This window comes from Mustela lutreola, chromosome 7 (genome assembly GCF_030435805.1).
Source record: "Mustela lutreola isolate mMusLut2 chromosome 7, mMusLut2.pri, whole genome shotgun sequence".
Taxonomy (NCBI): Eukaryota; Metazoa; Chordata; class Mammalia; order Carnivora; family Mustelidae; genus Mustela; species Mustela lutreola.
In genome coordinates, this window is record NC_081296.1 from 125,623,368 (window position 1) to 125,646,603 (window position 23,236).

Sequence of the window (23,236 nt, forward strand, 5' to 3'; positions counted from 1 at the left end):
GCCTCGCTGTGGGAGACGCTGAGCCGCCTAGCTGGGTACGGGCCATCATGGCCCAGGACATACACGTATACTCAGGCAGAAAAGGGAGTGAAGAGATTCCCGCTCCTCCCGCCAGCCTAGTGAGACACAGAAGCCCGGTCCCTCTTTGTATATCTTTCTGAAACTGTGTCAGTTAAAGGTGTTATTTTTTGAAGTAATCTCCACACCCACCATGGGCTCGAACTCTCAACCCTGAGATCAGTAGTCACACGCTCTACCAACTGAGCCAGCCAGGTGCCCAGAGAGATGCCATCAGTTCAATGGATCTGCGCTCCCTGGTTTCTGTCTTTAAAAACAGAGAGCTGCAGAATGTAACAGCTTCAGGCTGGTTCTCATTTAACCAGCTGTCCTCTCCTTGCCCTCAAGGGAGGCAGGCAGTGCTCCCTTGGTTCTCTTTACAGTGATGTCCTGGTTCTGTGTTCTGGGATATAGGGCAGGAGCTGGCAAGCGTTCTAAGTGGTTAAAGCGGAAAGGGAGGCCATACAGGGAGTTAAGGACTTAAAAAATTGTTGGAAGAGCCGAAACCAGGCTGGCCTGTCAGAAATGATTTCCAGAATCCTCTAGAAACTAACCACGAGAGAGACTGCTGTCACTACGACTCTGCCGTCCAGGGGGTGTTTTGAGATTTTATTTATTTATCTGACGGAGGGCAGCATGGGTGGGCACAAGTAGGTAGAGTGGCAGGCGGAGGGAGAGGAGAAGCAGACTCCCCACTGAGCAGGAAGCCCCCATGTGGGACTCTATCCCATTACCCTGGGATCATGACCTGAGCCAAAGGCAGATACTTAACCAACTGAAACACCAAGGTGCACCAGGGGGTTGGTTTCCAGTAAGAGCTCACAGAGCTCACTTCCTGGTCTGCGAGATTGCCGCCTCTCCCTGAATTCCCCCCACCCCACCATGGCCTTTCGTCTGTGCTCACAGGCAGTGGGGCTTGGGACAGCTTTCTTCTCTCTCTCCCTATTCTTCTAGGACCACTAATCTCATCATGGGGGCTCCAACCTCATGACCTAATCTAACCCTAATTCTTTCACAAAGGCCCTATCTGCAAATACCCTTACGTGAGGGTTTAGAGTTTCAACATAGACATCTTGGGGGGATACATACATTAAGTCCTTAACAAAATGCATTTTTCTTAGCATTGCAAAAACTTCAAAATTATTTCAAACCAAAGAATCATAATTCTTCCTTTGAGCAAGGGGACGGCTTTTAGTCCTGTCCTAATGATGCACTCTGGCTTGAGACTTCGTCTCTGATGAGGGGAATGCAAAGCCAGTGATTCTTACCCTGTTCTGTATAATCCACCCAAGAGGGATCTGGATAAAAGCTGTGGACCTTTCTAGAAATGTCACAAAATACCAGTGTTTGCTTGCACTTTCTGCATTCAAGTCTTTCTAGGGACTGCCCACGTGCCCCTGCCCCTCTTTCTGGATGGTTCTTGCGCAGGGTTCAGTGTGAGCCGCTCTTTCCTTCCTAACAAACTGCTGGGTTCCGGGTGGTTATCAAGAAGCCAGGGTATGGCTGATCCGTCCCAGGATGGCTCAGTGAGACTCCGTGGCTGGAGCCCAGAACCGTCTATCCGCATTCACGGAGAGAGAATTGATTTGTGTGGTTCTATACACCAAAGCTCTGATTGGGATCTTTCCCATTACCTTTAGTTAATAAACATGACCAAGATGACTTGGCCACTTGGGAACATTGAAGATGGTGATAAAAATGAATTTACTCGGGAAGCTTTATCTCCAGACTTGCTTTGAGTTTGGGTTCTTGTCCTTCCAGCACGGACAACTGCAGAGAGAGAAATGTGCAGAACGATACCAGCTGACTGGGTGGGACATGGGCTATTCCAGTGGAAAGGTAATGAAATAAAGGAAAGAATCAGATAAATTAACAATTTTATGTGACATGGAATCGGTAAAATGAAGTCCGCTTTGGGTTCATTAGCTGTTCTGTTTGGGTTTTGGCTTTTTGCAAAGTACTTAGATGAAGAAAATAGGCAGCTAAGACAGTGTGAAGATACATAAAACTTAATTGTGTTCTGGGGTCCAAACTGTGTGGTTTCTTTGGAGAATATAATGCAACATGGCAGAGTAAGCCAAATTGGCCACTCAGCAGATGCCCAGGGTTTTGTGATGTGGAAGGAATGTTTTGCTTTTAAACACGCTCAGTCTGATGAACCACTGCCGGGAAGGGCTGACCTCACAGCACCCCTCTTTTTAACCCTTTCCATCAGCAGGTGCTGGGGCCATGGCTGATGCCACCGCTAAATGAAGTGTGCGGTTCAGAACCAAAATCTAGGCCCTGATGGGATTTCATTTGTGGCTTGTTATATAAATTACTGTAGCAAATAACACTTGGGGATAATATGGTGGCGGCTGATTTACTGAGGGGGAAAGCAGAGCTCTAGGGACCCGATCCTTTTCATGTGAATAGGATGTTTGAGTGACAACGCCCTGCTGGGTGCTGGGTCAAGCCACAGTTCTGGAACTGTGGCATACATGGGCAGGTATTTTGCAGAATCCCTGTGAAGCATGGAATTGGAGTTTCTGGGCCGAGTAGCTGCATGCAGTGTTTCAAGAAATAATGTAAACTTGAAGAAATTTACCCCTGAAACCTGAACTTTTATCAATGCTTTCGCACTGGTATCTCACGCAGTGACTTTACATTGAGATGCAAATGAACTGGTCGCAATTAAATACCTTTGTTGTGATGTATTTAGACTCCTTCCTTTGACTTCTCTTACTGAACCAAAAGAAAATAAAGTAGTAAAGTAGTATTTCTTCCTACTGACATGCCTATAAAAGCAGTAAGGCAATTATTCTTTTATTTAAACTCTAGTTTTGGACATCTCTGAATAGTCGTTAAGTTTTTCTTTTCTGAATAGAGGAGCTTTTACAAATATAGAGAACCATAATTCACTCCCAGGCTGTTCAATTCAAGAAAACTACATTGGTTTAAAACAAAACAAAAAAAAACCCCACAACCCTGTTTCTCAGGGCCATTTTGTGAAGCTCCTGCCTCCAATCGAGGATTGTCACTCGACTGTGTACATGTTGTGACTTGACACTGTCTTATCCATTTGAAACTACTTGTATCAAACTTCGGAATTTTCGATCCTTTTTTACTGCCAGGAAAAGATTAGCTGGTGCCGTACCATCCCTCTTTCCAATTTTTTCAAGCGTTGACTGGGGATTTAAAATATTGTTGGAAGGAACTTGGCTGCTGTTTGTCAGGGTTATTTAATGAGTCCTGGTGAAAAGTGAAGAGGCTGTGCTCCTGAGGGGCAGGAGAGACACAGAGGAGCTGCCGGGGTTTTCTGTTGGAAGCGGGAACTGGAATTATCGTGACCACCAAGTGAGGCACAAACCACGAGTGGGTCCTTAAGTGTTTCCGGGAGTTCCTCACCCCGTGCGTGATTTTCTGCCCTGGCTCTGGCTTCCCCTCTCTCTGGACCTGCCTCAGGCATTTCATCTGTAGGATGGTTTCCTAGGGTCTCCGCTAGCTCAGGAATGCTATCACTCTGCGCTGCGAACGGAAAGCAGTCTGGCTGGGTTCTATTTGCCCACAAAACGATTTGTTCTGTATAATGATTCGGGCCGTATACGCTAGAAATATTGCTAGGTGAGGCCAGTTATGAGGGGGGTCATAAAATAACAATAAATCCAAATTTTTAAAGTAAAGTTGAGTCTCTGCAGCAACTTCACAAAACACCCAAGTGAGAAAATGATCGGGGACTGATCTTTGCAACGTTGGCAATATTGCATGGTGAATTAGACAGTCGATATGCAGTCATTCCTAGCCTATTAATTCGAGTGGTTCCTTTTGCCTCTCTGCCATGGTCAAAGAGATGATGCTGAAGCTTTGGCTAGTCCGTGTCTATTCAAAGAAATGAAACGTTACTCCGTGAAAAATGATAATTAGTAAACCCCCAAACAGTCCGGAGTTCCACGGGGAGTAAGCATAGATGCCTGACCTCGCAAACTGCCTGGGGACTCGGGCTGCCCATCACTGTGACGCCGGGTAGGGCCTGTGCCCGCCTTTTATGTACTCCCAGCGTGTAGGCAGCGCTGCCACAAGAGGTCAATTTGGATACTATGGTCACATTTTAAAAAGAGAGCCGTAATTATGACCTCTAATTATGTACAGTTCTGCCTGCTGAGTTAAAGAGAATGGTACCTCCTGCTTGGAAGTATAAGTTAATTACCTTCAGGGGTCAGGAGGGTGCTGACCCCGTTCCCCGCCCCGTGCACACTCCCCCAACCTCAACCAGGCATGCACCGTAAGACAAAGTAAATTGGGCCTGCTGTGCTTTATCACGCTGGTTAAGCATCACGTTTAAGCCCTGTTTAACTCTTATTCCAGCGGAAGGTCAAATTTAACTCGTGTTCCAGAGGGAAGTGAAACTTCAGTGAGTCTAGACCTAGCCAGTATTCACCAGTGGCCTTCTGGGAGCCCAGAGTCACCGGAGCTCCATGTTGTGGGCCATATTTTTGTTCCTAAAGAGCACATTCCACACCAGCTGCAGTTGGACTGGTATTATTTTGCCTTCATTTTGCTTTTTTTTCTGTTAAAATTTTTTATTTGGAACATTTCAATATATGTTGCAAAAAACAGAACAGACCTCTTTCACCTGTCGCCTGATGATCAGTAAATCCCGACCAGGTGTGTTGCTACATCTGTACCTCTCCCACTCCCCACCACCTTCTACCCCCAAGGAACAGGGATTTGGGATATCCCCAGTACTGTGGAATTTCTTCTGTGTATATTTCAGTATGTAACTCAAAAAGACAGGAAATATATATTTTTTAAAAAAAAAAGTCACGGGACGCCTGGGTGGCTCATTTGGTTAACCATCTGCCATCTGCTCAGATTGTAATCCTAGGGTGTTGGGATCAAGCCCTGAGTCGAGCTCTGCCTCTCCTGCTCCCTTGCCCCTCCATAATACCCCCCTCACCCCGCTCGTGCACATGCGTGCTCTCTCAAATAAATAAATAAAATATTTTTTTAAAAAAAGCACAGTTACATTGCTTCTCGGCCTTTTGGCTAAGATCAACTGTAAAAAAGCACAGTCACGGTATCAATAATACACCTTAAAGTTTTTAATAAATTGCTTAGATCTTAAAAGTTCTCATCACAAGGGAAAAACGTTGTAACTGTGTGAGGTAATGGACGTTAACTTACTGTGGGGAGTTTATTTTTCATTATTATTTTGCAGTATATATCAAATTATTTTGTACACTTTAAACTTGTGTAATGTTATATGTCAGTTACATCTCAGAAATAATTCCTTAGTAATTCATCAATGTTTACTTTTCCCCAATTGCTTGGAGGGTTTTTTGTTTTGTTTTGTTTTGGGTTTTTTTTTTTTTTTTTTTTGGTTTTGGGGTTTGTTTTTAAGATTGATTTATTTATTTGAGAGAAAGCGCGGTCACCCACAAGAGGAAGGGGCAGAGGAATAGGGAGGAAAAATCTCAAGCAGACTCCATTCTGAGCGCAGATCCCAACATGGGCCTCAATCCCATGCCCCTCGGATCAGGCCCTGAGCCAAAATCAAGAATGGTACACTCAACCTCCTGCACACCCCAGCTCCCCTTGCTTGTAGTTTTTCTAACCACTAGTTTTCAAATCCGGAACCAAATAAGGTTCATACACTGTAATCCATTGGTCTGTCCCTTACATCTCTCCGTCTCTTGGCTCCCTTCCATAATCATCTGTCCAGTCTGTCGTTTTTTCTTGCTGCTGCTGCTGGTTAAGAATTTGAGTTGTTCTGTAGAGTTTGCTACAGTCTGAATTCTGCTGATTCAACTTGTGTTGCCATTTAACTTGTTCCTTTGTCCCCTGGATTTTCTATAAATTGGGTATTAAATCCAGAACAGGATTTTTTCAACCTTGGCAACTGATGTTTAGGGCCAGATAATTCTTGGCTGTGGGAGGCTGTCCTCTACAGTGTACAATGGTCTGCAGCATTTCTGGGCTCTACACACTAGATGCCAGTAGTGTACAAACACACACACACACACACACACACACCAGTCACAACAACTGAAATATCTCCACAAACAGTGCCAAGTGTCTCCAGATGAACCCTTTTTGGGGGGTAAGATTACTTAGTTCTAAGAGGGGTTCATACCTCTATTGGGTAATACATTGTATCTGTTTCTTTTTTGTGTGATGTTAACAGCTATTGGTTATCAGTGCTTAGATAAATTAATTCATTAGAGGCTTGCAAAATTTTACCATTCCTTTTTCATGTATTATCTAGGATACTTAAAAAAAAAAAAGATTTATCTATTTATCTATCTATTTATTTATTTATCTATTTTAGAGAGGGGGAGGGAGAGAGAGCATGCTCTGAGCCTGACTTAAGGCTTGGTCTTATGACCCTGAGAACATGATCTGAGCCAAAACCAAGAGCCAGACGCTCACCCATCTGAGCCACCCAGGCTATATAGAGGAACATCTCAATCATTTAGCTAGGTCAGGTATATTTCGTGTACAAAAGGCAGAGCCATTGCCTGCTTCTTGCTTTCATCAGTTTTCAAACCATGAGTCAGTTCCCTAGCACTTCCCACAGATGGCCAATGAGCTCCAATATTTTTTTTTAAATATCATTAAAAACTATTAGATGTAAGCATTTTTGATGTATTTCAATTTAATGCACTTATCATCCTCATAGGAATTCAAACTGTCCCATCTTTGTCCAATGGGAGGGCCCTCAAGTAGGTTCCTGAGGTTAGACTTGAAATGAAGTCCATAGACTTCGATAGTGTCCTCATTTTCTAGTGCAACAAGGTGCTCTGGTCTTATTATGTATGTTTCCTGCTCTAGACCGGTTGCCTTTAAGTGGGAAGTGTTGGAGACTCCAGTCTGTTGCCACAAATGAAGTTAACCATGCAGTTCTTCCGTTTGCTGTGGATCTCCGACTCCACCCAAATGTTTTAGCACCTTGATAGTATGTATAGCTTCTTTGATGAGTTTACAGACTACTCAGAAGCACATCCTGTTTGCCTCTAACCCTAAGCCCCTCTGGAGACTAAGATTAATGTTTCTTTGGCTTTTAAAGTCAGCATTGCAGGCTATACCACAGAATATGGAAGTATTAAGCCCGACCTAAGCACAAGGAGGCTTTTGTGGTTGATCATGTGGTAGGTTCTAGAAGTAGCAGAGCCTGGAAACTCATCAGGAATGAATGAGACATCCTTAAAAGTCCATTTCTTGTGGAACAGAACACCCTTGATGGAGGCAAGCGCTCGGTCAGGTCTTGACAACCTGGTAGAGTCACTGTCTTTATACTTTGCCAGCCATCTGTGGCAGTTCAGCAAGTGAGAAGAGATTCTACTCAGGTACCTGAAGTTGTGATTCAATCTGTAGAATGTATGGCCACCTGCGGCCCTCAGTGTATCTTCTGCTCTTGAAGCCAGCATCCTTCCTAAATGAAGAATTCAATGACAAGAATTCCTCCTTTTTCGCAGAGTGCAAATAAGGCAGGCTTGTGAGAAGAGAGGTATTGTTCCAGAAGGTGAATGATCACTAGCCTCCCATGGGGACTACTGAGAGGGGGAAGTGTGTCCCCACTGACAAGGGAGATCATCTCTTTGAGCAGATGCTACATATGCCCAAAAAGTGACTAGGAGCTACCCCAAGGCAGGTTACTGGTCACCTTGAGAAGAGCTTGAGAAGAGCCCTGGGTGTCTGGCAGGGAGAGACCACAGTGGAGGTTTGCAGAGGAGGCTTTGTGGTGGGGCTGCGTGTGGCAGAGCCATATATGGCTTGTCCCCACACACTCAAGGCACAGCCAGCCATCCCTCCGCTCCAGGACCCCATGAACCCCCACCAGGTGACTCTGGCACCGGACGCTAGTTCTAAAAGGGATTTGGAGCCTTCTTTGGCAGGAGGCGCCAGAGGAGAGGGGGCTCCTGGGGCAAGTTGCTTAAAAGGGGGGTGCACCAGGTTTTAGTTCATTCGTCCCGTTTTGCCATAATCCTGTCATCCACGTGCAAAATACAGCAGACCGCCTGAAAAATAACTTTCAAAGAAGACTATTGAGTATGTGGATTCAGTCTCAGGTGAGATTGGCTCTGTCAAGAGCATTTCTGTTTAAAAAGCAAAAACCTTTAAAAAATTGGCTTTTTCTTTTCTTTTAAGATTTTATTTATTTATTTGACAGAGCGAGACACAGCAAGAGAGGAACGCAAGCAGGGGGAGTGGGAGAGGGAGAAGCAGGCTTCCCGCTGAGCAGGGAGTTGGATGCGGGGCTCCATCCCAGAACCCTGGGATCATAACCTGAGCTGCAGGTAGACACTTAATGACTGGGCCACCCAGGTACCCCAAAAACCTGTTCTTTTTCTTACCCAGGAGAAGCAGAGTGAGAAATAAATACGGGGCAAGGGAAGAGATGAAGGCCTCCCAGCATTTTTCCCTCCATCATAATTCAAGCCAAAGTCCAGATTTCTGGGGTGTCTCTCGTCCTTAAGTCTGTCTCCTGCATCCTGTCTTGCCTCACTGCACACGCACATTGTCTAGGGTGGGAATCATCTCAGGGGACAGCAGTCAGCTGGGCCTCTCCGGCCTCCAAGGGTGGGCCGAGTTCCCATCGCCAGGAGTCTCCCTTGGTGGCAAAGCCTGGATATGCTTAAAAAAAGATCATCAGTTTCATTTCCCCTCTCTTCCACTCCTCAGCCACCCCCCCCCCAAGCCCTTACTTTGAAAGGACAGTGGCTACTCTGCTCTCCTGCTCAGCCGGAGCCTGAAGACCCCCAGGTGGGACTTGGGCTTGGTGAGAATCTGCTGAACGCCTCCTAGAAGAGTCTTGCAAGGGTGAGAGAGCCACAGCGGCTGGCTCAGTGGCAGTTGACAGACCTTTCCTTCCCCTTTTCTGTCCAGCGCTAGTCTTTGTGCAGTTTCGCCCGCATCATCCTTACTGGAACGTTTTTCCTACTGAAAGATGAAATACGCGTCTCGTGGTAAGAGAATGAACTCCATTCTCACGAAGTAACCTGATCACCAGCTTGCTGGGTCAGCCTGTGAAGCTGTCTCCAGATGGTTCTGTCCCTGCAGCAGCCCCAGTGGGAGCAGACCGTCCCGACCACACCGTCGCCTGTTGTCACTTTCACCTTCAGAGCCTGCCCGCGTCTGTTCATTATAGTGTCTGGTGATGGTCATCTCTCTTGATTATTTTTCAAAAACAGATATGCCCCAGACACAAACTGAAAACCTTTATTTGGCTTAGCATTGATAGTTCTGGAATAAGTAAGAGGACATCAGGTTTGGCCTGAACTCACTTCTTCTAAAAGCATGCTCCCCTGACAGAGGTCTTGCCCTCAGCACTTAGGTTTACTTTATTCCACATTACACTCCCTTAGTATTTTTATGTACGAGGTATTTTAACCACTTGTACTGTGGGGCTGGCAAGTAAGGAGCTCAGGTTTGGTTTGGTTTGGTTTTTTTGTTTTGTTTTTATGGAACACATCCCCTCCCCAACCCCCCAGAAAGGGGGATCCTTCAAAGTAGACTCCTTACAACCACAGTCCTTGTTTCAGGATTGCATCCATTCCCAGAAACAAAACCGTTCTGGAAACTTCTGTGAGCATTGTCTTCAGAACAGATTTCTGTTTTCAGAAATTCACCCACCAGAAGATCAGCCTTCTACTTTATGGTCAGACTAAATTTTAAGCCCAGGCCAGTCATTCCCAACCTCCTTGCCTTTGGACTCTTGGAGTTCTGGGCTCTTCCTTAGAGAAGGTTGGAATCTCCTTCAGGATTAGGGCGGGCTCAACTCCCCCTCATTTCTCTCCCAGTAGCACCCGTGTTGGGCTTCAATTTTGTTGAGTGGGAAGCTTAATCCTTTTATGCTCATGATACGAACAGCGTTCATCTTGAGTCTTTATGTCGGTTTTGCACTGGATCTGAAAGGAATTGCTGATTATCAGTGTGATGGTATTTTTCATTCTCAGCCATGGGTGGGTGGTGCCCGTGGGTCATGTGCAACTGAGGACACACTCTGCAGAGTGTGGAAACGGAGTCAGTACCCGTTATATTATCACAGGCTCCTCAGTGTACCCACCGACTGTGCACCCCTAAGAGGTTCAGGACATCCCAGGAGCCAGTTTGAGACAGACATTAGGGGAAGACCCTGTACGATGACGGAAAAGAAGTGCTTTGCTGGTACTTTTATTTTTATTTCTCAACTGATAATATTTCATAATGTAGGTTGTTTCTGAACAAATGTGTTTCAGAGAACTACACAAAGGTTAAAAAATATACCAAGCAAATAAAGATTTGCTTTAGTCTTTTTTTTTTCTTTTTTTTTTTCCCCTTTAATGCATTGGGGGGCAGGATGGAGAGGATTAGACCAGAAAGCGTGAAAGACTCGGCATTAAAACCGAGGCCCAGACAGGCACAGTGACCAGTAGTCCTAAGACTCAGCAGCCACAGTTCGCGTTGAAAGAACAGCCGAGGGGATGGACTGGCAGCTTTAAGCATCACTGCCTAGCAAGGAAGGCCAGGCTCCCGCTGCCCAAAAGCAGCGCTGGGGTCCTCCGTGAGGGATGTACCGACTGAAGCAGGAGTTCGGACCTCCAAGTCTGTCGTGGGAAACGTGCTTCCGCCTCCTTTCTTTCCTCTCTGTATCTGAAGCTTGGGTCTCTAAGGGAGAAAGAGATGACTTTCAAGGACCCACTTGCCAGCAGGTGTCCGTGGGTGATTGGTGTGTGTGTCTGTCTGTCTGTCTTTATCTGTAAGGAAGGGGACCTGCTTGTATCTGTATTTCCTTCTGATCTCTTGATAAGATGCCCCAGGCAGGATTTAAGTAACTGTGTTTTAATAGTAAATTCTTCTTTCATTTGGGAAGCCGGTGACCAGAGAGCCATTTGCTTTCTGAGGGCTAAAGGCATGCAGAAGTCCCCTTCCTCCATGGTCCATTCTTTTTTTTTTTTTTTTTTTTTTTTTTTAAGATTTTATCTATCTATCTATTTATTTATTTTAAAGATTTTATTTATTTATTTGACAGAGACAGATCACAAACAGGCAGAGAGGCAGGCACAGAGAGAGAGAGAGGAGGAGACAGGCTCCCTGCTGAGCAGAGAGCCCGATGCGGGACTCGATCCCAGGACCCTGAGATCATGACCTGAGCCGAAGGCAGCTGCTTAACCCACTGAGCCACCCAGGCGCCCCTTTAAGATATTTATTTGACAGAGATCACAAGTAGGCAGAGAGGCAGGCAGAGAGAGAGAGAGAGAGGAGGAGGAGGAAGCAGGCTTCCTGCTGAGCAGAGAGCCGGATGCGGGGCTAGATCCCAGGACCCTGGGATCATGACTTGAACTGAAGGCAGAGGCTTTAACCCACTGAGCCACCCAGGCGCCCCTCCCTGGTCCATTCTTGATCGCCTTCCTGCCTTGGGGCCCTTTGGGCGTTCAGAGACCTCCTGACTAGGTAGCGAAAAACCTGAAGACAGTGATGTGAGCTTTCGGCCATCCTGCCCGGCCCTTCACCTCCCTGTCACACTCGGCCTCCCCAGAGGGTGACTTCCTGTGGGCTGGCTTCATTGTCCATCTTCTCACACAACCCTGTGGGCTAGGCACTAGTTTTGCTGCCCTCCGTCTCCCTCTACTTGCAGACCTGGGGGTCTGGTCTTCCTCTTTTGCCACAGGCACATGGCGTGGTGGTGGGGAGAGCCATTCTGGGCGGTGGGTAGATTGGCCGCTCCCCAAAGAACATACTAAACTTTCATTTGAAAAATCAATTACAGCAAAGTGGGAGAATTCTGCCATACGTCCTTGAACTCACATCCCCACGATATAGGTGTACAGAGGGTCAAGGTGGGGAATGACACATTGCTCTGAACTCCCTGCCCCTCCATGCTGCCTCCAGCTGTGAATCTCTCCTTCCTGCATGATTCTCCGGTTCCAGCCTCTTGGGGCGTCCTCTCTGGGGATACCGTAACTGATTACTCATTGGGTCGTAAGCAGATGAATTATTTTCTTATTTGTTCTCCCCACACCCATCCATGTCCTCTGACTGCAAATGGGTTCCTAGAAGACCCTGGGACTGGTCTGGGAGTAGTAAAGGGAAGTGCTGGGCATCACCCCCAGGCGGAGAGCCTAACATTACCCACGCCGTGGCATCTCACTGCTGTGGGGTCAACTGTGGTGTCGCAGTGGTCTCCCCTTCCAGGTGTTTGAGAAGGAGCTCTTAAGGAAGGAAGTTGATTTCAGCATAGGAAAAACTTGCCACAAAGGTCGTTTCAGCTGCGTAACTGTGTGCGGCATGGGCACCTACAGATGCTGGGCATTACATGGGACAGTGCGTCAGATTCAGTATGGTAGACGTTTGTGCAGAAGGCATGGGGTAAGTTTCAGGTTGCTAATGCGTCTGTCTGATGGCAGTCTACTGTCAGAGCTGGAAGAAATCAATGCTTCCGTGGTCCCTTTTGAAATTCTTGTGAGTCAGCGTAATACACACGTTCCCGGACAAAGTGAGCCTGGTGTTCAGAGTTCCCCCTACGGTTCCTCTTGCTTTCATCTTAGGGAGGAAAGCGATGCAAAGGGGCAAGCAGCTGATTTGTGCCTTGGAATTCTGATGTCAGGGTTGTGAGTGACGGTTCCTCTTGCTAACACACCTGCCAGTGTCACTCCAAGACGAGATCTCTGCTTCTGGAAAAAGAGGCTTTGCACATCTCCCGGTTGAAGACAGACCTCACGGACGCTGCCGTGCAAATGGAAATATTCAGTTGTCAGCAGCAGCAAGGCCGCGCTGCCGGGTGGGGGCCGGGCTGCCAGGCGAGCAGCTGGAGCTGCGGGAGCGCGCGCCGGGCTTGCCTGCAGCCCCGTGACCTTCACGAGCAGAGGAGGCGGCTTTCTGGCTGGGCACTGGGCAGGAATGGATCTTCTGTTGGTGGGGAGAAGCGGCAGTTGAGAAAGAAGAGCTAACAGTGGAGAGGGAGAAGAGGACTCGAGCCGCACGTACCGGTGCTCCCTAGGACTTCTGGCCGGGGGCACGCCCTGTCTGTCCTCGGGTGCTCTCACTGTGCCGCGGGCTTTCGGTTCCTATGCTGGGGATCTCTGGGCCTGGTTCTATCACTGGGTTTGCCTCAGACAGCCAAAGCCTTCTTAACTGAGACATGAGTGTGGCCAGGACCTTCGGTTCTCAGGGCTCTCAGGAAACACCCCCCGCCCCAATTCCAGGTCCCAGCTCAGTGGTGGACTTTGGCTCCATCCCTGCTTGAAGAAGCCAGGACCAAGCAGGATGTTTTCGAAACAAATACAGTTCCAGAGTCTAGAGGCCTTCAGCATTAATTCCCTGTATTCCTCCTCCCGGTGTCGGAATCCCCTTTTCCAAAATCCCTGATGTCTCCTCTGCTCCCTGGCTCAGAGTTACCACATCTCCAGGGAGGGATATGTCAAGAGAACCAGAGAACCCATTAAGTGGATTTACACTGAATGAGGTGCAAAGGGAAGGGCACCTGCAAGGAATATAGTTTCTCATTCACCTGCAAGAAGTTAAAAAAAAATGTTTTTACCCCATTACAGACAAACAGCTGCAGCACAGATGAATGAGCCAAACAGAACCAAACCAGAACTCCCTCCTTGCCTCCTACAAAATGGTTACGACTCCTAGGACAGAGGTCATACCCTGTTCTGGTTCTCCTGTCACCTTTACCCTGATCTCCAGGTTCTAGAATTTTAGACCTTTGTACTGTCACCCTGCGTCCATGTGGCTCCTCTGTTTGCTCCCAGGTAGGGGCTAGTAAAACTTCCACAACTGGTCAGGGACATTAAAGAGGTAAACATGTATCAGTAGGGAAGTTCAGAGATTGGGTAAAAGAGGTATGGGAGTGGCAGTGCCAGAGAGACGGGGTGAGCCCTCCCGTGCCCCCAGAAAAGGGCTTGGAAGCACAGATTTGGAAAGACAGAAAATGAGACGCAGACCTCTCAGAAGTGCGAAAGCAAGGGGGACATTTGAATGAGGAGACCCAGCAGATACCCAGGTAAAGTGTTTGTCGTTGCCTGGAGAAAACAAGCTGGAAGCTTCTGCTGGGGGGCGTGTCCGTGAGCTGCCTTTTTTTTTTTTTTTTTTTTTTTTTTTAACTTTTCAAGCAGAGAAGCAGGAGTGACCTTGACCCAGTGACAGCGACTGACTCAGGGAGTCACCTGTCTCCCAGCCCAGGGTGCACCCTGAGCTCTGTACTTTTCATCCAGAACTTTTTCCTCAAATCCGCTTGTGCGTGATGAAATGGAATTTGGGGCAATAAATGGGCAATTTACACAAGTTCGAAAGGGATCTGACGGATAAATGTGTTCCTAGTTTGCAGAGGGGATGGTGATTGCTTCTCAGAGCTGAGTTCACCAGACACTGCTTTTAAGCTGAGAAAAAAAATCAGAAAATGTGTGAATGGGAGCCTAATAATGCTTAAAATGCATTTGCTGATCATTCATCCCCTACCCTCTCAGCTTAATTTAGATTCTCTTTTGTTGCAAAAACAACTCTTAGGTTCAGCTTGCTTAGGAATTTCAACTTGCCTCATTTCTTCAGAGTAGCAAGAGTTCGGGGTTTTCTTGGACTCTGTGTTTTGGAGAAGAGACACTTGGTGTTCTCTAGCTCAAAGTTCCATCATAAAGATGATTTTTAAATCACCACTTGGAGTCAACCTTTGCTTAAGGTTTTTATTCCCTAAACTCCCATCCATTGTGAAGATTGCCCACTGGACTTTGTGGTGACAGCTCCCTCTCCTCTCCCCCCCCCCCAATCTGGCTGTGCGAATCCCTCAGATGTTTGCATCTCCTCTCCATAGTGAATACCGCATCTTAAGAACCTTCAGCCAACAGGGAAGTGAAAGAAATATTCGCGGTAAATGATCTCAGTACATCTGACAGCACTCCCCTGTGAGATCAGAGGCTGCCGTAAGAGATGTCTTGATTGATTGCTGCAGTGGCCAAAGAGTGCCACTCCCTACTTCAGTGGTTTCAAAGCCACAAACATAGATATCCTTTCTCATAACCCAGGCCTAGGGACTTTACAAAAAGGAAAAGGTTAAAAAGACAGCAGCAACAAAGTAAATTTCATATCAATTTATATTAGATGTATACTATTTGCAATCATTTGATTGAAAAAAACCTGCTTTTTTGACCATAGCACATGTACACATAAGCTTAGTACAGGGTGCTTCTTCACCTTTCCTACACAGCAGCCTCCTCTGGTGAATTTTTGCAAAGCTCAGTGTTGTCTGGGTTGGGGCCTGACATTGGTTTTCTGGAGTTTCCAGGGGATTCCACTGCATATCCTGAGGTTTATGCTCTGGGGCACCTGGCTGGCTCAGTTGGTAGAACATGTGACTCTGGATCTCAGTCAGGGTCAGGAGTTCAAGCCCCACATTGGGCCTAAAGCTCACTTAAAAATAAACAGATTTTTACAAAAGTGTTAACTTTCTTTTAAAAAAGAGAGAGAGAAAGAGAGAGAGAGGCTTATGCCCTGGAATCATCATCCTCAGCCTCAGACAGCTGTTGGGTAAGCCATGCTTTGGTCTGTTCAGCAGCTGTTGATCTGTGTTCCAGGCGCTGCTGCAGGTGCTGGGAACAGGGGCCGCAGAGGGTGAGCCCTGCCTCAGGGCTCACGTTCTGGTGGAGAATTTGAGAGAATATGTGCACTTTGATGTGTGCACTTGACTGAATGAGTATGGGGTCCTGCCTCATAATTTCTGTCCATGTGTGTGTCATCTGTTGTTTGATGGTTTCTTTATGCTTCTTGAATCCTTTTTACTCAGTTATATAAAGATTTTTCACCTTCCTATAAAACGTTTCAGGTGTGATGGGGAGTAGACAGAAATAAACACATGGGATCTGTGCACCATTAAACCATTGCTAAGAGAATCATTGCTTATAATTCTCAGGCTTCCCATATGGGAATTTGTTACCATTTTGTTAGATCGGTCAGCTCAGCGATGCAAAGGATGGTACTCACACTTTGTAGCAGTCTAGGGCCATGAGGATTGAACCAAGGGCTTCCAGCTGTCCCTTGTGTTCTGGTTTGTCTCCTATGACCCCCCCAGAGGAAGGAGAATGAGTGCAGACAGCAGCCACTCTAGGAATCACAAGTTGCACAAGATGTCAGCTGGATGGGTGCTCAAAGCAGACCCCGCAGATGCCCAGAATGACAGGTCATGGCTGTCCAGAAACGGTAGGGTACTCTACTAGCTTTAGTAAGAGTGTTCGTTCTCTCCAAAGATGTTGGAACAAATAACACCATTTGGTAGGCGCCCCATGGAGTCCCATAGTTCTGGCAGCCACTAGCTGGAAAGGGAAGAGGAAGTTGGAGGACTTTCGAGACAAAGTGAGGAAGTATGTGGAATGCAGTTTAAAAAAAAAAAATCAATCTGTCCCCTGCCAAGTCTGCAGCCACCCCCCACCATTTTAAGAGAAATGAATTCCATCCCAGCAAAATTGAAGTCACGCGTTAATTAGCCACAGGTACCCAAGATTCTTGACTCCCAAGGATCCTCGTGCCTTGACCAGTTCTTTTCCCATCACACCCACAGACGAAAGGCCGCTTCCCACCTCACCCCGGCCTCATCTCCATGCCCCAAAGAAACCCATCTCTACATTTTGGCGAAATGAAGTGCAATCTGTATTTTTTTCATCTAAAAAGCTGAGCCATTGGTTCTAGAAACTTTGCTACTTATTATCTCGCTGGAGCGTAATGTAATTGTGTATGTACCTTCATGAGAAGAGGATTTGAAAGCCTTTTTGAGATGTGTGGCCGTTTTTTCAGTCTCGTACTGCAGAGAGGAGGCAGTGTGATAAGACAACCACATTAAAGAGGAAAATTGAAATGGGATGCTGGGAGCTGGTCCAGAGGAGAAGTAACATTTATTAACCGAAGCATGCGCAGAAGAAGACATTTTTTAAATCCCGGTTTGAGATAGGCTCCATTTTAAGGATGGTCATAACTTTACTAGGCGTCCATGATGGCACACTTGATGTTCTACTGAATTAAGCAGTGGTAAATGACTTGGGGTTTCTGTATGAGGATGCTGAATTACATACTTTAGGAAGACTCTCCTCTCCAAAAATAAACAGGGTAATGCTTCTTTAATGCTCCTGTACCCCTCACCCCCGTCCCCCAGAGAGGCAACACGTGAAGGCTTTTCCTGCCGAGTGGATCTTCATTCCTAGAAAGTATTCCTGACCAAAATATCTTCCTCTTCTGCTCATAAGCTGGATTGAACCATTTGGGGGGAAGAAAACCTCTCTTTTTAGCCCCGGGAGAATCCCATTCAGTCATCCCACTGCTCACCTTCCCCTGCATCGGGTTCAGGACCTTTTATCCTTCAGAATCAGCCATGCCCTCAGAGCAGAAGCATCCCCCAGCCCCAGACCAGTTGCCTCATCACCCCCAATCTCTCCAGTCAAAAAACTCAAGACCAGCCAGCATCCTTGATCAAAAGCATCCTATTCCAAAGCTTCCATCAGAAAGCTTCTCTTGTCTAAAGAAGTGAGCCACCTCTGGTCTCTCTTGACCACAGAGAATGGAATCTTCCAGGGAAACCCATTGTGGGCTCACAAAAGTACCACGTCACCCAAGGTAGCAAGTGGGCCAGAGAGACGTTGAGGAAGTAAGAGCTGTGAGCAGGCAGAGAAGGGAGGGTATGGGCCATGCCACATCCTCTGAGGAATGGGGACTCAGGGAAGGAGAGGAGGTTGCTTTGCTGAGGCCGAGTCTTCAGGGGCTCAGGATTTATTGGCAGAGGCAGTGTGCTGGGCACTGGTTCCGGGTGTTTTGTGTTTGCCCTCCCAGTAATCTGCAGCCTAAAGTAAAGAAAATGTCAGCCCAAACAGTGTGGCTTGTTTTTATGCATGAAAAAATCACCACAGAAGAACTTCAGATAACATACATGAATATGAAAGGTGGCTAAGATCTGTTACCTAGTAAAAACTTGAAGGAAAAAAATGGCAGAAAAGTATTTCCCATATAAACCTCTTTTTAAAGAGTCAGTCTATGTGCATGAGTATAAATGCCTCCCATCAGTGAGCTCACTCAAGTGTCTATCTGGGAATGGGTCTACAGGGAAGACATTTATTTCTCACATTATATCCACATTGTGTTTATTTTTTCTTAACATACTACCTTCATATTTTCTTAAAATGGGAAGAAAACTGAGAAACAGTAGGTAGATGATTGAGCATCGTGGCATCTCTTTGGGGAGGAGGGATGGCAGGGTGTGAGCTCTGAGGCACACACAGGATGTCGGGGTGTGACGAACGTCAGGGCATGGAGATGTCTAGCCGCAGGTCCAAGAGACCTTTTTCCATAGAAACATGGTGGACCATATCGTCTCTCAGGCTGCCTGGTGTTCCCCCAACCCACCTGGAGCCCAAGCGGATCTTTCTGGTGTTGATCTGTACTGTTCTCGGTCTGCGGATGAAGAGAGTTCTGGTTGACGATGTCCATGTTCATTACCCTGTAAATCTGAGTACGAGCCCAGATAATGTTACACTGATGTGTGAGACTCAAAAAGAAGCTGCTCAGGAGGGAAATCTTTGCAACGTTGGGGTAGGCAAAGAGTTCTTAGTTGGAGCAAACAAAACATTGAGTTGTAAAAAAAAGTTCATAAATTCTGCCTCTTAAAAGACACTATTAAGAAACTGGATAGGGAAGCCATGGACTGAGGAAAAAATATATGTAACAAAGGACTCTATCCAGAATGTTTAAGGAACTTTACAACTTTACAGTTGGGTTAAGCAACCCAATTAAGCGGGGGCACAAACTTGAACAGAATATTCATCAAAGAAGATGCCCCAGTGGTCATTATACACATCAAGAGATGCTCAACCTTGGGGCGCCTGGGTGGCTCAGTGGGTTAAGCCGCTGGCCTTCAGCTCAGGTCATGATCTCAGGGTCCTGGGATCGAGTCCCGCATCAGGCTCTCTGCTCAGCAGGGAGCCTGCTTCCCTCTCTCTCTCTCTCTGCCTGCCTCTCCATCTACTTGTGATTTCTCTCTGTCAAATAAATAAATAAAATCTTAAAAAAAAAAAAAAAAAAAAAAGAGATGCTCAACCTCATTTGTCATTAAGGAAATAAAGATCAGAACCACAGTGAATGACCACTACACCGCTATGAGGATGGGGAGAAAATGTGAAAGCTTGACAGTTTCACATATTTTCACATAACTGGAATCTCATTCATGGTCCAGCCTCCTTGGAAGAGAGGTTTTCAGTCCCCTGTGAAGGTAAACATGCTCTTCCCAGCAGTTCCCCGAGGGAAGCGGATGCATGTTCACCAAAGACAAATGCAGAAGCTCATGGGGGCTTCTGTAAGATCCCGAGCTGGAAACGGCCAATATGTCCTTCTCTAGGTGCACTGGTAACCAAAGCATAGTTCTGCCCACATAGCAGAATACTGCTCAGTGATGGAGTAAGGAGTGAGCTGCCGGCGCCCCATCGGGAAGGAGAGAAAGCCAACCAGGAGTAGCCCGGGGCAAGGGTGGGTAGACACGGGGCACAAGGAAACTTTGGTGTGATGAAGTCTGTATCTTGGTTGTGCCCTCTGTCTTCCTTCTGGTGATGGTTACCCTGGTATAAAATTCATCAAACTGTACACCCGGGAGGGCACTCCCTGTGTCTCCCTGGGGACTGGGTAGCCCCCTGCCCCCATGATGCCAGTGTGCACATGATGAACATGGAAGGACATTTTCTCAGACCATTGTGCTTTGCGTGTTTGCTAATTCCAAAGGCAAGACGTCAAGAGGAGGGCGTCCCATGCCTACTCTCCCCCATTCTGCCCGCAGGGCTGCATGTCTGGGCTTATATGGCATAGGAACTGGTCCATTCAGAATGAAGAGTGAGGCCATAGGGATTGATCATGAACGAGATCTCAGCAAGACTAGGTGTGGCGCCTTCTGTGAATGCCTAGAGGCGAGCGGGAGGGCCAAGGTGCCAGGGGAATCTTTGTCTGTGGAGGCCTCAGGCATGCACAGCTCTTGGGTGGAAGGAAGAATTGGGGAACTTGTCCTAAAATGTCCTATTTTCAGTTGGTTGATGTGTCGATTTGGCTCAGCTGGGATGGGATTGGTGGTCGTGGTGATGTTTTGTGGGTCTGAAGCACTTTCCACCTTGCCCCTTAGGTTCTGCGAAATTCATGTGGGTGTTGATGGTACTCTCTTCCTTCAAAGGTTCTCTTTCTCTTTCTTCTTGTTTCTTTCCTTATGTCTATCTGTGGCCCTTTGCACCTTCCTCCTGTGGTCCCATGTGTCTTTGAAGAATCAAGAACAACTTTCTTTAATTTTTCTGGGGAAACAAATAGGAAAAGTCTACTGAATTTTTTTTTTTTTTTTAACCTGTATTTCTTCTTGTTCTGTCCCCCTCGAACCTCCTGGTTGTTGAGGAAAAGTCTGGGTAAAAGTTACCTAGGGAGGGGCGCCTGGTGGCTCAGTGGCTTAAGCCTCTGCCTTCAACTCAGGTCATGATCTCAGGGTTCTGGGATCAAATCCTGCATCGGGCTCTCTGCTTGGCAGGGAGCCTGCTTCCTCCTCTCTTTCTCTCTCTGCCTGCCTCTCTGCCTACTTGTGATCTCTCTCTGTCAAATAATAAAATCTTTAAAAAAAAAAGAAAAAAGAAAAAGAAAGAGTTACCTGGGGAGGCAGGGGCCATGCAGCCCGGCCAACCCTGGTTGCTGGCAACATTTGTATTGTCGAATAGTAAGGAACCTTTGCTCTGCTGAGAAACAGGTGTGTGTTTTCTCAGCCCTGAGAGAGGAAGGGGCCCTTTCCAAAATGAGGGGTGGGAAAAGGCCTCAGCAGTGTCTTACAGAAGCTATGAGCCTTGCCTCTTGGCAACAGGCCCTGTGGGGAGGCGAGGTCAGAGGGACAGCAAGAACCCTAGGAGCCGTGATTGGGACCTTAAGTCTTGCAGTTCAACTAAAATATATATACATATAGTTATATATAACTATATATATATATATCTTAATATCAGTGGGGAGTGATGACTGTTTTAGGAGTTTCACCCTGGGAGTTGCCAAATAAGTTAATTTACCTGTTTCTCATACACCATACTATTAAAATAAACCTTCACTCCATTATTGAGTGTAAGTAACGGGCCTCCTGCAGGCAAAATCAAAAAAGGCCTGCAGAGTAAAGTTCCTTTCCTCCGCACCCCTCCCCCAGCCATCACCTTTTTTGGAGACATTGTCTTCTAGAACCAGCATCGCCCTCGTTATTAATCGCTTGTGGGACTTTATGCTGCATCACATTACTCCCTCGGAATTAAACTGCACATATAGAGTATGAAAAATGCACTTTTTAAACAGTAAAAAAGTCATTTCCTAGCATAATACCCCAAATAAAGTGCCGCGAAGCCATTAGTAGTAAATTGAATTTTTTGGTATGTAATTTGTACAAGAACTGACAAGTGAGAGCCCCCCTGGCCCCCCATCATTAGTCACTGGGTTTAGCGGACACCGAGGTAGTAATCTGCAGAGGCAGGCATTTTTGATGTCGACTTCAATTGCACACTTCATTTATTTGGACAGGGCACAGGCGGGGCGCGGCCACGCTGCAGCACCGCACCATGAGCGAGTCTCGCCCCAGGGCAGCTGGGACGCTGCGCTGGGGCAGATGTTCTTTTCAGCCTATTCAGTGACCATTCTTGGGGGTTGTTTACTGTTGCCATGGCAACTTTCATTTCCATAGCAGCGGCGCCGCTGTTTCTCAGAGGAAAATGAATTTAGTTATAAAAGGATAATATTTTTCTCTGTCTCTATATAACCTGCCATCTGTCAACTGGGGGATCAGGAAGGATTCAGAAACCTATTAAGAATTAGAGCAGCGGAGTGAGGAGGGTTTTTTTTTTGTCCCGTATTAAAAGCAATAATAGATGTGGAAGCCAACATTGTGCCCTCGACATCATAACTTTAATTTTTTTTCTTTATATTTTAAGAAGTGCAGTTTTTATTTCCTGTCTTTGTTGTTGTTGTTGTTGTTGTTGTTGTTGTTGTTTAAATGCCTCCACCACCAACACCACCACTGTATGCACACACACAGTCTCGGAAAACACAATTTGCATTCTGCTGACAGACGGAAATGCCCCGACGTCTTAGGTGTAGCTTTCTAGATGCAGGTATATTTAGGGCTTTCTCTTCTTGGTGCTGTGAGCTTCCCCAGTTCCTCCAAAGATTCCTCGAGCTAAACCTGTTGTCACCCCCACTCCCTTCCTCCCCTGTGCCAGGGGAGCAAGCCTCGGGGGGTGCACAGGTCAGCAGCCTATCAATTACGAAATCAGCAAAATGAGGGGGGACCATGCTTTGTCTGATAAACTTACCAACCTTCCCTTTAAATCTCATTCTAGAATCCCTTTCTTCCTCTCAAATCCACATGGGAAGAAAGTCACCTTGGGGATAGCTCATCTAGTTCCTGGATTTTTTTTTTCCTCTGTTGCTTCATGAACGGTAGCTTGCAGGGGGAAGAACACGTGCACACACCGGCCCCGTTGTAAATAATGTTATTTATTGGTTGATTTTTCCAGATCCTGACATTGATGCTGCCAGTGCCATGATGCTTTTGAATACTCCCCCTGAGATACAAGCAGGTTGTGAGTAGATATTTCTATAGCCTACAGCGCCATAGTTTGTGAACTTAACCTTCTCCTCTATATCCCAGGCCATAGGGAGAACTAATACTCAAGCAGAACTCCTTGTAGAATCACTCCAAAACTACCGCAGTGCACGATCACACACGCATGTGCGTGCGAGCCTGCTGCCATGCATACATGTGAACGAGTGCATCGGTGTGTTTCTGAGATGACAGAGTTTTTATATAATCTCAGGGATTGAGGCTTGGGGGAAGGGAAGTGGACCCAGTAATGAGTCCCAGTGGAGAGAACTTCCGTTCTCCTGCGGGAGTAGTTCCCGTGATTTGGTAGGTTCTGCTAGACAAGGCTGTGTGGGGCCAGCATAACAGGGAACCGAGCAGTGCGTATTTCTAGAAATGTCTTTCCCTTCGGGGACCTCATTGATAGCAGGCTACCATTTTTACAGCTAGAGAAGAGAGGTGGCAAGGTGGGTTTGCAGGAACTCGGGGTGGCCTTGAAATGGACCGTGGGTGCCCCCCTGTGTCAAGCCCACCAGCCCTCCAGGCTGTCGTGGAGAGGGGTAGGCCTCCTGTCTTCACCTTCTGTCGGCCGTGGAGCAATGTCCAGCTTCAGACCGTTCT

At 46.8% G+C, this 23,236-nt stretch overlaps 1 protein-coding gene across 12 annotated transcripts in view; it reads left to right on the forward strand.

Annotated features, from left to right (window-relative positions):
• Positions 1-23,236, forward strand: part of FOXN3 (forkhead box N3) — a 398,912-nt gene that overhangs the window by 345,675 nt on the left and 30,001 nt on the right. For 10 of the 12 annotated variants that reach the window (XM_059182534.1, XM_059182536.1, XM_059182537.1 and 7 more), the window contains one exon: positions 22,551-22,616. The exons of 1 other annotated variant lie outside the window; for it this stretch is intronic. In XM_059182534.1, coding sequence (XP_059038517.1) covers positions 22,551-22,616 — 66 coding nt within the window. The remainder of the gene's footprint in view (positions 1-22,550; positions 22,617-23,236) is intronic. One more of the 12 variants, XM_059182543.1, reaches the window with a different exon arrangement.